Genomic DNA, 14,196 nt, shown 5'->3' with positions numbered 1-14,196 from the left:
GGAAGGACCAGACCCTGCAGAAGAGAGAGCATTCTGCTTGGCAACAGAGAGGGGCAGTAAGAAAGGGAAGGCCCCCGATGAGATGGCCTGAGTCACAGCAACGGTGTGGGGGTGACGCAAGCGTAGGCAGTGCTTCCTGCTGCTGGGACCCTGGGTCACTCTCATTCGGAACCGACTCAACAGCACCTAATGACAACCCAGCGATCACTGGAGAAGCCTGTTCAACAAGCAGTGTGCTTCTGGCGCATTTGGCCTAAAAATGGGTTCTGGTTTTCATCTTTCTGGTGTTGATGAGCGACTCGGGAGAACCCACGTGGTACAGAGTAGAAGTTCTCCATAAGGTCTTCTTGACCGAAATCCTTAAGCATGATGGTCGCCGGGTCCGCTTTCACGCCTTTTGGTTTTCCAGCTGAGCACAAACGGTGTGAGCCACGCCAGGACCTTGCCTTTCCAGTTCAAAGGCGCTATGTGGTCGCACCAATGCAGGTGGTCTCATCCTGAAAACCTGCACACTACTCTTTTCAAACTGAAGTTAATCCCGTGTGTCATCCGAAGACCACATGGTAGACTAAAATTTCTCTGACACACGAACCTTCGTGTTTATGCGTTTAACTTCCCCCAGGACATTTATTTCTTGGTTCAGTAATCCAAGTTTTGCTATATAAGTCATCACTTGCCTAAAGACTCCTGTGGGCAACATCAATGTACATTATCTCTTTAAATCCTCAAATTTCGTATAGCAAACAGTAGACCTTCCAATATTAAGCAAAAAGAGCTAACTCTCTTCTGCTTCTGGCATTCTTCCAAACATATTACATGTAATTTCTTCATAGCTTAAAATTAACTTACTAATTAGATTACCGACCACGGTGTCAGCAATTCAAACCCACCAGCCAAGGCTGGAGAGACAGCTAAGGCTGTCCGCTCCCATAAAGATTTACAGTCTTGGAAACCAAAAGGGGAAACTCTACTCTGTCCTAGAGGATCACAATGAGTTGGACTCAACCTGCCAGCAAGGTGGGGGAGTCGGGTTACTTTATACACAAAATCCCTCAGCTGGTATTCTTAACCTCGTTTTACATCGGAGGAAAACTGAAGTCTAGAAAGGTGAGTTAACTTCCTAAACATTTTCTCTCATAGTCCAAGGAAGAACAACCAAACCTGAACCACGCACGGTCCAAGAACTAGAATATAGTCTTTTGTTCTAGGGGAAATGTAACACAAGGTGATAGGTGGGCAGAAAGGAGATTTTATTAGGCACATGCAGCAAAGAGAAAACAATGAGAAATGGGCAGGCGTGGCATCAGAACGAGGACTGCCCATTCTGAAGAAGAATATTCCAAACCCAACAGGAAACACAAAGTGGAAACACCAAGAGGCGCTTCAACTTTCCATAACCAAACCAGAAACCCAAGCCACTGCCGTCAAGGCGATGTCGATGCCTATCGACCCAACAGGACTCGATAGAACTGCTCATGTGAGTTTCCGAGACTGTTTAACTGTTTACCGGAGTAGAAAGTCCGCAGGACGGCCTACTGGTGGTTTCGATCTTGCAAATCACAGCCCCGTTCATAACCACTCGGCCCACGAGGCTCCTCAACCTTTTGCAGCTAGGCTAAAGACCATGGAATCCTGGTGGCTGTCTTTCAAATGACCATGGATACAAAGTTACAGTAATAACAGGCAGGAAGGTCTTCATTAGTCTCTCAAGGCCACACAGAGAAGACAAAAGTATGTGTCTCTCTGTTCTGAAAAGAATGCGCCCAAGCCATGTTCCCTAGTCCTTTGCGTGAGTGCCAGTTACTCTTCCCTTCCTGGGGCTCCCCACACACCGAGATTCATGGTCACTGCCTCTCCCTCTTTTTCCCAAACGGTCAAAATCACCTTGGCCATTCAGTGGTCAGAAGTGCGTAAAGAACTGAAGGCGGCTGGCTGAACTTATATGCAGGCTCAAGATGAAGGTAGTGCTCTAAAACGCTTTCAAAACAGCGGAGGGCAATGCACTCTGTCTTAGTGGCTGGCAGCACTAGGCTGGCACGCCAACGTCAGAAAAGGAGAGATTGTGTATGTAACCCAGAATAGGGAAATCTACTGGATTCACAGTGCCTGGGAAGCATGGTGGTGAGAAATAGGGAGCGCCCAACAAGGAGCACAAGAAAGAGAAGATGTTGTAAAACTGACGGTGGTGATGACTGTCCCACCCTTTTCCTCAGGATTGCACTATGGAACTGCTAACGCTGCTGAAAAAAGAAGAAGAGATTTTACTGAAAAAAATTATTGCATTTCATGAAATGGAAAAACCATACTGCTTTAGGGGACAATGCACCAGTCCCCTCCCTCTTGGGAGAAGCACTCAGTTTTGACTTGTCAAAAAGCAAACAAGAGGTTTCATAGCAAAGAGAGAGGCATGGTGGGGTGGGAGCTGGGGGGATTACACAGAGCTGTCCAATTGAACTTTTCCAACAATTCCCAGCAACACAGTCACACTTCATCTCCAGACACAACTGGACGAAGACAAAACGTCTAAAACCCACCACGTCCACTTCTTGCTGTGGGGGTCCTGTGGCTGCAGATCAGGTCAATTCCAGTCTGCGTCCTTCATGTGGCAACAGTAAGGGAAGAAGAAAAGGCTGAATCAACTCTAATCTGAAGCCTCTGAAACAAAAGCAGGGTTTGCTTGGCCAAGGGGAAGTACACATTGCTCAGGCAACTTCCCCTGGCGATTCAAGAGTCGTGTGAACCTGATGGAACCGATGAAACAGACACCTTGCCGCTGGTTAAGTGGGTCGTGACCCCTTTGGGGGTCAAATGATCCTTTCACAGGGGCCACCCAATTCATAACAGTAGCAAAATGACAGTTATGGTTGGGGGTCACCACACATAAGGAACTGTCTTAAAGGGCCACAGCATTAGGAAGATTGAGAACCACTGGTCTAGTTGTTTAATGCTTTCTCCCCACCATCCCCCGCTATCATGACCCTAATTCTACCTTACAAATCTGGCTAGACCAGAGCATGCACATGGGTACAGATAAGAGCTCTTGGCACAGGGAATCCAGGTCAGATAAACCCCTCAGGACCAATAACGAGAGTAGCGATTCAGGGAGTGTAAGTAGAAGGTGGAGGTTGAAAGGGAAAACCGATCACAAGGATCTACATATAACCCCCTCCCAGTGAGACGGACAAGAGAAAAGTTGCTGGAGACATTGGTCATTATAAGACATGAAGAAAATGATAAATTATAAATTATCAAGGGGTCATGAGGGAAGGGGGGCAGAATGAGCGGATACCAAGGGCTCAAATAGAAAGAAAATGTTTTGAAAATGATGGCAACAAGTGTACAAATGTGCTTGACACAATGGATGGATGGATGGATGGATGGATGGATGGATGGATGGATGGATGGATGGATGGATGGATTGTGATGAGTTGTATGAGCCCCCAATAAAATGATTTTTTTTTAAAAGAATCAAATAAACAACTCTTCCTCTGGGTTAGAAATTCTGCTGCTGCTTTGTTATGGTAGCAGGGACACTTGTGACAGGGAAAAGGGCTGGATCTCTTTAGAAAGTTAGAAATGATTTATAAATGATCAAGGGCTCATGAGAGAGGGAAGGTAGGAGAGGGAGGGGGGAAAATGAGGAGCTGATACCAAGGGCTCAAGTAGAAAGAAAACGTTTTGAGAATGATGATGGCAACAAAGGTACAAATGTGCTTGACACAATGGATGGATGGATGGATTGTGACAAACCCCCAGTAAAATTATTTAAAATTTTTTTTTAAAGTTTGAAATGAATGTCTTGGTTTAAAATGAAGTTTTGATTAAGGTCTGAAGTCACTATTCAGAAATATTAGCACCTCACTCTCTCTGTGCTCAGTCTCAGAAGGCATGCCTCTATTTGTGCTTCACAGATAGTGTGTTTCTTTTACAAACAGAATGTTTGTAAAACAACACTTCTTCAGCAAGTCCCTCAGTGACATGTCCCATCACTATGTGTTCACATTTGGTATCTATGTCACATTTTGGTAGCTCTCAAAAATCTCAAACTTTTTCATCATGCTATTGTACACAGAATAGACAGCAGTATGGTGTAAGCATATTACATGCACTGGGAACCCAGAAAGACTCATGTGACTTACTGTATTGAGACACTCATTTCACAGCCATGGTCTCTAACTAAACCCACCACATCTCCAAGCTTGACCTGAATGAATCTCTTCAGAATTCTTCAAGTAGAAATTTAGCACTGTACACACAATGCTTTCTTATTTGAGTAAGGGAACCCCAAAATTTAGGCACCTGCATGACCGAAATGGCCGTTCCAGATCAAAAGTGAACCTTACTGAGCAAATCTGGAGGGTCGCCAGCGCCTGGCTGATACAAAGACACTTCAGCATCTTGTCAATGTTGGAATCTAAAAAGAACAAGGTTCAGGATTTTCACTCCTGCAAGGACCGTTTGTCAAAAAAAAAACCCAGAGAAGTAGCGAATGAGAGTGCAGGAAAGAAGACTCAAAACAATGAGTGGATTCTGATTCATCATGGCCTAATAGGGCAGAGTCAGTCTGTTCCTGAGGCTGGCCAAGAGTAAATCTTTGTCACTGGAGTCTGTCTCATCTCTCTTCTGAAGAGGGGCTAGTAAGGTTTGAACTGCCGACCTCCTGGTAAGCAGCCCAATGCTTCGCCCACTGTGCCCCCAGAGCTGCCAGAAGAAAAGGTGCTACACACCTATAGTGTTTATCCTGCAATAACTGTGTAAAAAAGTCTACTCAACAGTGACAGAAACATGATTGTCATCCTCCTCAACTGAACATCCCAAAGCCACCTGATTTCACGCAAGACTCCCACTGTCCATCTCCCTCATCTTCTGCCAACACAGTGAATAAGATGCTAGCCACCAGGCTACCTCTGAACTGCTTTGAATGGCAGTAAGCCCATTAAACACCACCCAGGCTCATTAGAGAAGCCGGAAACACATGGTCCCTGGACCAGGCCATCAGCATCTGAGGATCAGAGTCACAGCACATCTGTCAAGATTACTTTTAAGCTGGATCACAGAAACAGAAGTGGGGTAATTATTTTGATGAAGGCTAATCTTCATGACAAAGGGAAAACAATGGGATTCAAGGTGCTTTTGAAGAAACTGCTGCTGGTGCCAGGCAGCAGAGCAAAATAATGGATCGATTCTGCTGGAACAAATCAGAGCAGACTCGGTTACACAGAGCCCTTTGTGACACTCCATTAACAAAGAAGGGCCTCAACTGGCCAGTCTGAGCGCCAGGCTCAGCTTGGGGGGGGGCAGGGAGGGAGGGGGTGTCACCTCTCCACTCTGAAATGAAATACGGAGCTTTGTTCCGAGATTGAAATCATCTGAAACTTCATTGTTTCGGAGGGAGAAAGGTTGGTATGACTTCACAGACTGGAGGGCTTTTGGGGGGGGGGGGGCGATAATGGGTCTCCTCCAGATGCACACACAATAAAATAAAAGGCAGTTAGAAGCTGAATGGAGTCACCAGCCCACTGGGAATCATTTGCCATTTGCGCCTTCACAGTCACCAAATGGTACCCTTCCGTGAAGATTGGAATGGCATCTGCCACAGACTAAAAGGGGATGTCAATAGGAATGAGCATGGCTGTGGTTTCCCCCTGGCCCTTCTGCAAAACTGTGTATCAATGTGCTTGAGCCTTAAATTCCTTCCTCTTTCTGTTATCAGCACTGCAGTTAACCACTGAAGCTCGCCAGGCTTCCTGCTCCACACGCCACGCTTGCTCGCTGCCACGAGTCTTTGCTGAGTCATATGGCATCTCAAGAGAGAGAAGTGAGCACCCTGGTCATCTTTTTACTACATACCAATGTGTTCACTTCATATGTTGTTCATGTATTTATATTACAGACCTCCCCCCCTTTAAAACTGTATTCCCCATGTAGAAAGCACACACTGAGAGTCAAGGAGCCCCTTATATTTTGGGGCATTCCCAGTCTGTGTGACTGTCTGTGACGGAACATAAAAAAGGACCGATCACACAACATCCAGTATTATCCACGTCACTCGAAAATTATTTTTGACATTTTTCTGGTACACTGAAGAAAGGCCATCCAAAGGCTTGATTACACTAAAATCAAGAAATGAAGTCAGGGACATAGGAGATAATTAAAGAATGACTAAGAGTATGACAGAATATTGACTTAAAGATGTAGACGCTATGGATTGTTAGTTATCAGAGCTGTAAGAGCGAGCCCCCAATAGCATGATTTTTAAATAAATATATATAAATAAATAGAATGATTAAAAAGAGATGTAGATGCAAACGATGAAAACCTAGTACTTCTGTCAATTTCTCAACCACTCTGTCCCATACAAATATACCCACACCACACCTTAAAAAGAGGCTGTTATTTTCAATAAAATTTTTTTCTAGGAGGGGAAAAAAGTATATTACCTAAAAATCAAGAGCTCAAGCAGTTGGAATGAGTAGCTCATTATTGTATTTGCCAATAAATTACAGTAATCACAAGAAGTCACTTATTTTTAAATTTCAATAATATTATAGGGGTCATCTTTTTATTGCCACACTATTTCAGGGAAAGAGATTCTCATTTAAAGTTTTTACTCATGGTACTAACTCATCCACGAAGCCTTCTCAAGACTTTCTCCACAAGAAGTTCCTGTTCTGCTGGTCCCCATATTCAATTAAAATCCTTAGGAGATCATCTGGCTGTTTGCTTTCTGTTTCATTCAGCTAACACACTTGTTCATCCAAAGTCCTCTCGTCCATAAATGCATCTCTTGAGATTCCAGGTAGTGTCTTTCTGGTCACACAGACCCTAATAGGCATTCAATCAAAGTGTTAGCTGAATTTGAATCCTAGAATCTCTCCACGTGGCATCCCGCAGTGGTGCCCGTGGTTAATACTCTCTCAGCAGCGAGCCAATCACTGCTCGCAAAAGGCAATCCCTGTATGAATTCTGACAAGTGAGATTAAAAGGCATTACCAAGGTCACAACTCAACTTTTCAAAATAGTATGTAATGGCTTTCTTAGAACTTTCTCATATGGTTTCGGTAAAAGTTCATAGAGCAAGTCAGTTTTCTATTCGACAATTCAGCCACATTTTGTTTCAAGCCACTGATTGCAGTCCCCACAATATAACAGTGCTCACCTCATTTCCTCCCTGTGTTTTCCATGTCCATTTGTCCTTCTTTCCTGTCCCTTCCTGTCTTCTGTCTGGGCTTTATCCTTGGATGAATATCCTTGGATGAATGTCCTTTAGATCACGAACTACTGATTGTCCGAAGGAGAGTATCCCTCCCTGGTGTTTTTGTTCACTGTAGTGGCTACAGTGGGGTTCTCACCCTGTGGGTCGAGACCCCTTTGGGGGTCAAGCGACCCTTTCACAGGGGTCACCTAAGACCATTGGAAAACACATATTTCTGATGCTCTTAGGAACTAAGGCACTGATCCTCTATCTGTCTCCAGGTGGGTCCGACCAAATAAGAGTACCCAGCGTGAAGACTGTTACCCATGCCACACCATGCTTCAAAACAAACTTTCATTTATTTGCCATCAGAAATAAATATTCCAAAGTATATAATTACATGGTTTTTGTGATGAATCACTATGCTTTAGTGATGTTCAATTTGTAACAATGAAAATACATCCTGTATCCCCCAGTAAAATGATTTAAAAAAAGAAAATACATCCTGCATATCAGGTATTTACATTATGATTCAAACAGTTAGAAAATTACAGTGATGAAGTAGCAACGAAAATAATTTTATGGCTAAGGATCCCCACCACATGAGGAACTGTATCAAAGGGTCGCGGCCTGAGGTAGGTTGAAAACCACAGATCGGCAGTTAGGCTGAAGGATGAGCCAGGGGAGTGCGCTTAGTTCTAGATGAAAGAAAGAATGGCTAAAGGCAATAGTCTCACCAGTAACTAAGTTTTACCACTCTCTATCAACCAATGAGATGATCTGGTCTATTTTTTTTTTTTTTATCATTTTCAGCTTTGTTCCACATTTTTCACCCAATCTTTCTAGGCCCTTCTAGTTAAATTCCCTCCAGACTCCCTCACTGCCCCTGAGTTGATTTCAACTCCTAGGACCCCTCTAGAGCACAGTAGGACTGCCCCTGTGGGGAACTGTTTACGGGAGCAGAAAGCCTCGCCCCTCTGCCACACAGCTGGTAGATTCAAACTGCAGACCTTGCAGTTAGCAGCCCAATTCGAAACCCACTAAGCTACCAGGCTCCTATCAGAGTGGCTGGTAATGGCAGTTCTTCGGGTCTCAAGGTCACAGAGCTATGCTTCATATAGTTCATTTAGTTCTTTGGCCTAATTGTCATAAGACATCTTTAATTTTCTTCACTCTATATATCAGGGCAATGGTGGTGTTTTAACTGACTACTCACAGGCCCTCAAGACATCACCAAATTAGGATGCAAAACTTTTTCTCTGTGGACGATCTTGTACCAACTGACTTTGATCTCCCTGGAGATGAAGGTCCTGAGATCCAGCTCCCAGTGACTCATTCCTTCAAAGTATGTGGTTATGGCTAAGAAGTTTTCATAATTATGTTCTATTTACCAAATGCAGTCAAGAGATCAAAGGGCGAGTTAGGAACATCTGCTGCAAAAGACCTCTTTAGAGTATTGAAAAGTAATGATGTTACTTTGGCTTGACCCAGGCCATGGTATTTTCAATTGCCTCGTATGCATATGAAAGTGGGACACTGCGTAGGGAAGACCCAAAAAGCATCCGTGTGTTTGAATTGTGATGCTGGAGAGGAATACTGAAAAGTACCATGCACGAATTACTAAAACAACACACAAATTTGTCTTGGAAGAAGTACAGCCACGGTGCTCCTTAGGGGCAAGGATGGCAAGACTTCACCTTGCCTACTTCTTTGGACATATTGCCAGGAGGGATTCGTCCCTGCAGAAGGACATCCTGCTTGGTAAAATAGAATGGGCTCATGCAGAAGTGCAAGTGTTATGATGGCACAAAATCGATTGTGCAGTGGTTCCTTCTGTTGTGCATTGAGTCCCTATGTGTCGGAACTGACTTTAGGGTACCTAACGAGAATATATTCAGAAATATGCCAATATTTGCAGCATGAGTGGTACATAAGAAGAAATATTCTCTGTTAAACCTAATTTTTGGTAGGTGTAGTTTTAGCAACACTCTACAAAGTCCTGTAGAAAACCAACAACCAAGCTCACTGCTAATAGAGTCAATGCGGACTCATAGCGACCCTCTGTGGGTTTCTGAGACTGTAACTGTTTAGAGGAGTAGACGTCCAGTCTTCCTCCCAAGGAGCTTTGGTCCATGTGGATGCCAGCCCATCGCCGTAACCACTATACCACCAGGGCTCCAAATTGAGCCATTATACTTTACATTGTTATGTTGACAGCCCAACCAGTGCTGTGATCAGAGGGAAAGTCGTCTCAATACAGAGATAGCAGCAATAATTAAAACTAATGGAAAAAAAAGAGATCAAACCCACTGGTTAGGGTTCCCAGGGCTGTAAATCATTATGGAATCAGCTGGTGAGTTTGAACCATTGACCTTGCAGTTAGCAGTTCAATACTTTACCAGACAATGCCACCAGGGTTTCTAATTAAAACTATTCTCACTTACTGAGTCAATTCTGACTCACAGCGACCCTATAGGGCAGAGCAGAAAGAACTGCCCCATGTGAGTTTCCGAGACTATATTCGTTATGGGAGTAGAAAGCCTTATCTTTCTCCCAAAAAGTAGCGGTGGTTCCAAACCTCTGACCTTGCCGTTAGCAAACTAGCACATAACCCACTATGCCACCAAGACTCCCATTTAAAACTAATGGGAGCTCTAAACTAGGGCAACTGGGGTGGCTACGGTTTACAGGGTCGTGTTCTCCACTGAGATGCTAATAAAGGAGACAACCTTACATAGCAGATGTAGCACTTGAGATGTAGGCCATCATCCTCTTCAGCACTTCCAATCCAGTGCAGAGGGAGAGCCTGGTGCAGCCCTGTGACATGCACAGGGGACTCGTCCTATTTAAGACCTAATGGAAATGCAGCACTTTGGACTCCTTTAAAGAAGCCCTGGTGCCCTGTCAGGTCGGCAATGAACTGCTCATCAGTTCATTGGTTGAAATGGTTGATCTCTGGTTCAAACCGGAGGTTGTCTGCTCCCATGAAGATTGACAATCTCAGAATCACTACACGGGGTCATTAAGAACTGACTCAATGGCAGTGAGGGTTGGACTCATTTAAGTTCTTTTAAATCCTGCCTACATGTTTAACTAGAAGTTAATTTTTAATGGAAAATTCAAAGCTGTGATTTGTTAACAACAACCAAGGAGCTGGCTGGGCTAACACAGTTACTGGTCTTTTTTTGACCAAGAAAGTAATTCTTGAAACAAGTATCCAACCCAAGGGTCAATTCTACAAATTACCATCGTGACCTTTTCAATATAACTGACCAAAGTCTGGCTAAGGAAACATTTCCTTTTATTTGGATCTCGGAAAGACCTTTATTATGCACTCACTATGGTCTGCCCTGCCAGGACAGATGATCCCTTCAGGACCAGTGGTGAGACTGGCTGTACCCGGAGGGTGGAGGGAAGATGGGGTGGAAAGGGGGAATCAATTACAAGGCTCTACATATAACCCCCTCCCTGGGGGATGGACAACAGAAAAGTGGGTGAAGGGAGACATCGGACAGTGTAAGACATGACAAAATAATAATTATCAAGGGTTCATGAGAGAGGGGAGAGGGGGGAGGGAAGGAGGAAATGAGGAGCTGATACCAAGGGCTCAAGTAGAAAGCAAATGTTTTGAGAATGATGATGGCAACAAATGTACAAATGTGCTTGACACGATGGATGGATGGATGGATGGATTATAATAAGAGTTGTACGAGCCCCCAATAAAATGATTTTTTTTAAAACTTAAAGGTCTGTAAAGAATTCACATCAGCAAATTAACTACAACTTCACTAAACTGATTATATCCTTGGCAATGAACACTGGAACCTCCTATTAAAGTTATGAGTCTCTGTCCCCATGGTCCACCACCCCCCTAGAAAAAAAGTATCTATAATGTCTAATGTCCAAATTTAGCAAGTATTTGCTTATTTTACAGTGAAACAATTAAAGAAAAATGTTTGGTTCCTTCTTATATTTCTTCCACTAATTCATGGCCCAGGAAGCAAATGTCTCATTGTTTCTGCCACCAAATATAACTAATTAGCCCTGCCCCTTTTCACCTCTGTTTAACACTGAGAAGCAAAACCTGACCCCACAGTCAAGCGGGCTGACATGGTGAAAGGCTGTAGAACACTGGCTAGCAACAGAGAAGACTAGCATCATTAGCCCTAGCTAATTAAAAAATTTTAAACTATAAATATTTAGGCCTCTAGCCTGAAGCCAGGAACAGGCGGATAAGCAAAACTGAGGCCCATTGCTCTGGAAGCCAGAAAGTTGCAGAAAGAGGGAGAGAGTGATTTTCCCAGTCAGTCCTTCTCCCCTCTTTTCCCTTTGTGTCCTCATTCCTCTGCTGCCTCTCTCTCTTTTCTCAATGATTCCCAAAGAGAAGAGCGTCCTCTTCTTCTCCTTTGCTCCCCTTTCTCCAAATGCTCCCTTGGGTACCCCGCCTTGGTCCTTGTTGGTCGGGAATCCAAACAAACCTGCCAACAAGGACAACAACGGATGCGGATGCGGTGCCATGTGGAGACACACTGTGCAGGTGACAGTGCAGGCGCAGGCCTGTCATCAACTGTGCTGCTGGCCAGAGCCTGACCCCAGGGAATGCTGATTGAATTCAAGTCTTCAGGGCAGCCTGCGGGCTGCATCCTCTGCAGTGTGCCCCGGGCAGAGCTTTAAAGGGCTTCCCCCAAGAACAACACCCACAAAGTTAGGTTGGTGGAATGTTCAAAGGTGAACCATAAAAGATGGCAGTGCCGTGATGGACTGACAAACACCAGTGTATCAAAAGTTCAAGAAATAATAATGCGTACACATCACCGTGCACTGACAACTAGGAAATGCATCCACAAGTGGGTAGTGACAGGCATTTCAAACGAAGAAATCATCCAGGCAAATAAGATGCTGGGACAGAGCAACCTCCGAATTAGTCTGACATCACAGCAAAACTGCTGCTCATGGCGATGCAGGCCCAGAACTCAAACACGATTCCTTTCGAATATAAGCCATCGCCTACTTTTAATGCAACCTTAACTTCAGGTAGAAAAGTCTTATCAAACAAGGGGCAGTGAACAAGACTTAGCACCTCTGTAAGACAGGCTACCAGACACTGGGGCCCTCAAAAAAGGCCAAGCTCACTGCCACCGAGATCACGTCAGCGCACAGCGCCCTCCGGGACAGGGCAGAATGGTCCCCATGAGAGTCTGAGGCTGTCGCTCTTTAGAAGAGTAAGAAGCCCTGTCCTTTTCCCTTTTAGGGCCATTGCTGAAGAAGTAGCCGCCAAAATGAAGTCCAATCCCTTTGTGACTTCGGTCCGGAGCAAAAACCGGAAAAGGCATTTCAATGCCCCTTCCCACGTTCGCAGGAAGATTATGTCTTCCCCGCTTTCCAAGGAACTGAGACAGAAATACAATGTTCGGTCCATGCCTATCTGCAAGGATGATGAAGTTCAGGTTGTGCGAGGACCCTACAAAGGTCAGCAGATTGGCAAAGTGGCCCAGGTTTGCCGGAAGAAGTACGTCATCTACATTGAGCGGGTGCAGCGAGAGAGAGCTAACGGCACCACTGTCCATGTGGGCATTCACCCCAGTGAGGTGGAGATTATGAGGTTAAAACTGGACAAAGACCGCAAAAAGATGCTGGAGCGGAAAGCCAAATCTCGCCAAGTAGGAAAGGAAAAGGGCAAAGACAAGGAAGAATCACTTGAGAAGATGCAAGAGTAAAATATCTTGTACACAACTTTCATTAAAAGCGGCACATTTGAAAAAAAAAGAAGAAGAAGCCCTGTCTTTCTCTGCGGGTGCGGCTGTGGTTTCCAACGGCTGACTTTGCAGTTGACAGGCCAAACCTGTCACCTCAAAGCTCGGCCATGAAGTCAATGCTGACTCACAGTGACACCCTGTGTGGTTCCGAGACAGTAATTATTGATAGGAGTAGAAAGCCCAGTTTTGCTACCACAGGGCTGCTGTTGGTTTTGAACTGTCAACCATGAGGATCGCAGTCCAACACATCACCACCACACCGCCAGGGTTCCATGAAGCCAGGGGCCTTCAAATCACAGTCCTCCTGGGATGCCGAAAATACACACAATCCCTACTTTTCAGAAACCCAAGGCCTGGTATACAGGGACAAGTTAAAACACACACTCACACACACATCAATTGCTGTCAACGGAATGACTCCGGTGTTGTAGGGGAGAACTGTACATTACCAAGTTTCCCAAGGCTGGGTTTTCAGAAGCTAACCACTAGGCTTTTCTTCTTGCGTGCCTCTGGTGGATCCAAACTGCCAAATTTGGGTGAGAAGGCAAGCACTTAAGCCTTCACACCACCCAAGAACCTTGTTGTGCGGGGATGGGGAGGGGCGAGGAACGATGACAAGACTAAAACAATAATTACTTTGCATGTTAAGGCAAAGGAACTGGGCAGGTGGGTTTGAAGACTTGACTGTCTGAGTTTATTAAACCCCGGCGTCTTAATCATGTAAAGATGCTATGATAGAAACACCACAAACAAATGGCTTTAACAAACAAATTAACTTGCCTGAAGTTTAGGAGGGGCCCCAGTGGCGTCGTGGGTGATGTTTTGGGCTGCTAACTTCAAGGTTAGCAGTTGGAACCCACAAGGGGCTCCTCAGGAGAAAGATGAGGCTTTTTACTCACATAAAGAGTTACAGTCTCAGAAACCAATATAGGGGCTGTGCTACGCTATCCTATAGGGTTGCTATAAGTCAAAATCAACGCAATGACCATGAGCTAAAAGTCAAAACTCAGAGAGTGGCAGCTCTAGGGGAAGGTGCTTACATTCTGTGGGTTCTGGGAGACGTTCCTTGGCTTCTTCCACATTTAAACTCTGTGTCTATGGGGATCTCCGTCTGTCTTGTCCTCAATTGTCCTTTGATTCTAGGATATTCTCAGTACAAGGACCCTCTCAGTTCCCAGTTCCTCTTTCTTGGTGATACTAATGTTCCCCCTTCTTTTTCCTCTTGCCTCTCCCTTTCTTTTTTTA

The 14,196-nt window shown here is 44.7% G+C and overlaps 2 protein-coding genes across 3 annotated transcripts in view; one reads left to right on the top strand and one right to left on the bottom strand.

The window, feature by feature from the left end:
* CEMIP2 (cell migration inducing hyaluronidase 2) overlaps window positions 1-14,196 on the bottom strand; it is a 92,483-nt gene that overhangs the window by 68,546 nt on the left and 9,741 nt on the right. The gene's annotated exons all lie outside the window — the stretch shown is intronic.
* On the top strand, window positions 12,468-12,912 carry LOC142458002 (large ribosomal subunit protein uL24-like). Its single transcript, XM_075559068.1, has one exon. It carries the CDS (start codon window positions 12,475-12,477, stop codon window positions 12,910-12,912), a length of 438 nt encoding a protein of 145 aa, XP_075415183.1. The 5' UTR covers window positions 12,468-12,474.

This window comes from Tenrec ecaudatus, chromosome 10, assembly GCF_050624435.1.
Source record: "Tenrec ecaudatus isolate mTenEca1 chromosome 10, mTenEca1.hap1, whole genome shotgun sequence".
In the NCBI taxonomy this organism is placed as follows: Eukaryota; Metazoa; Chordata; class Mammalia; order Afrosoricida; family Tenrecidae; genus Tenrec; species Tenrec ecaudatus.
The sequence above is the reverse complement of the archived record's forward strand: the minus strand, read 5'-3'. Positions and strand labels throughout refer to the sequence as shown.

Coding starts and splice junctions, on each gene's coding strand:
- LOC142458002 (XM_075559068.1), top strand. CDS start 12,475: ATGAAGTCCAATCCCTTTGTGACTTCGGTCCGGAGCAAAAACCGGAAA.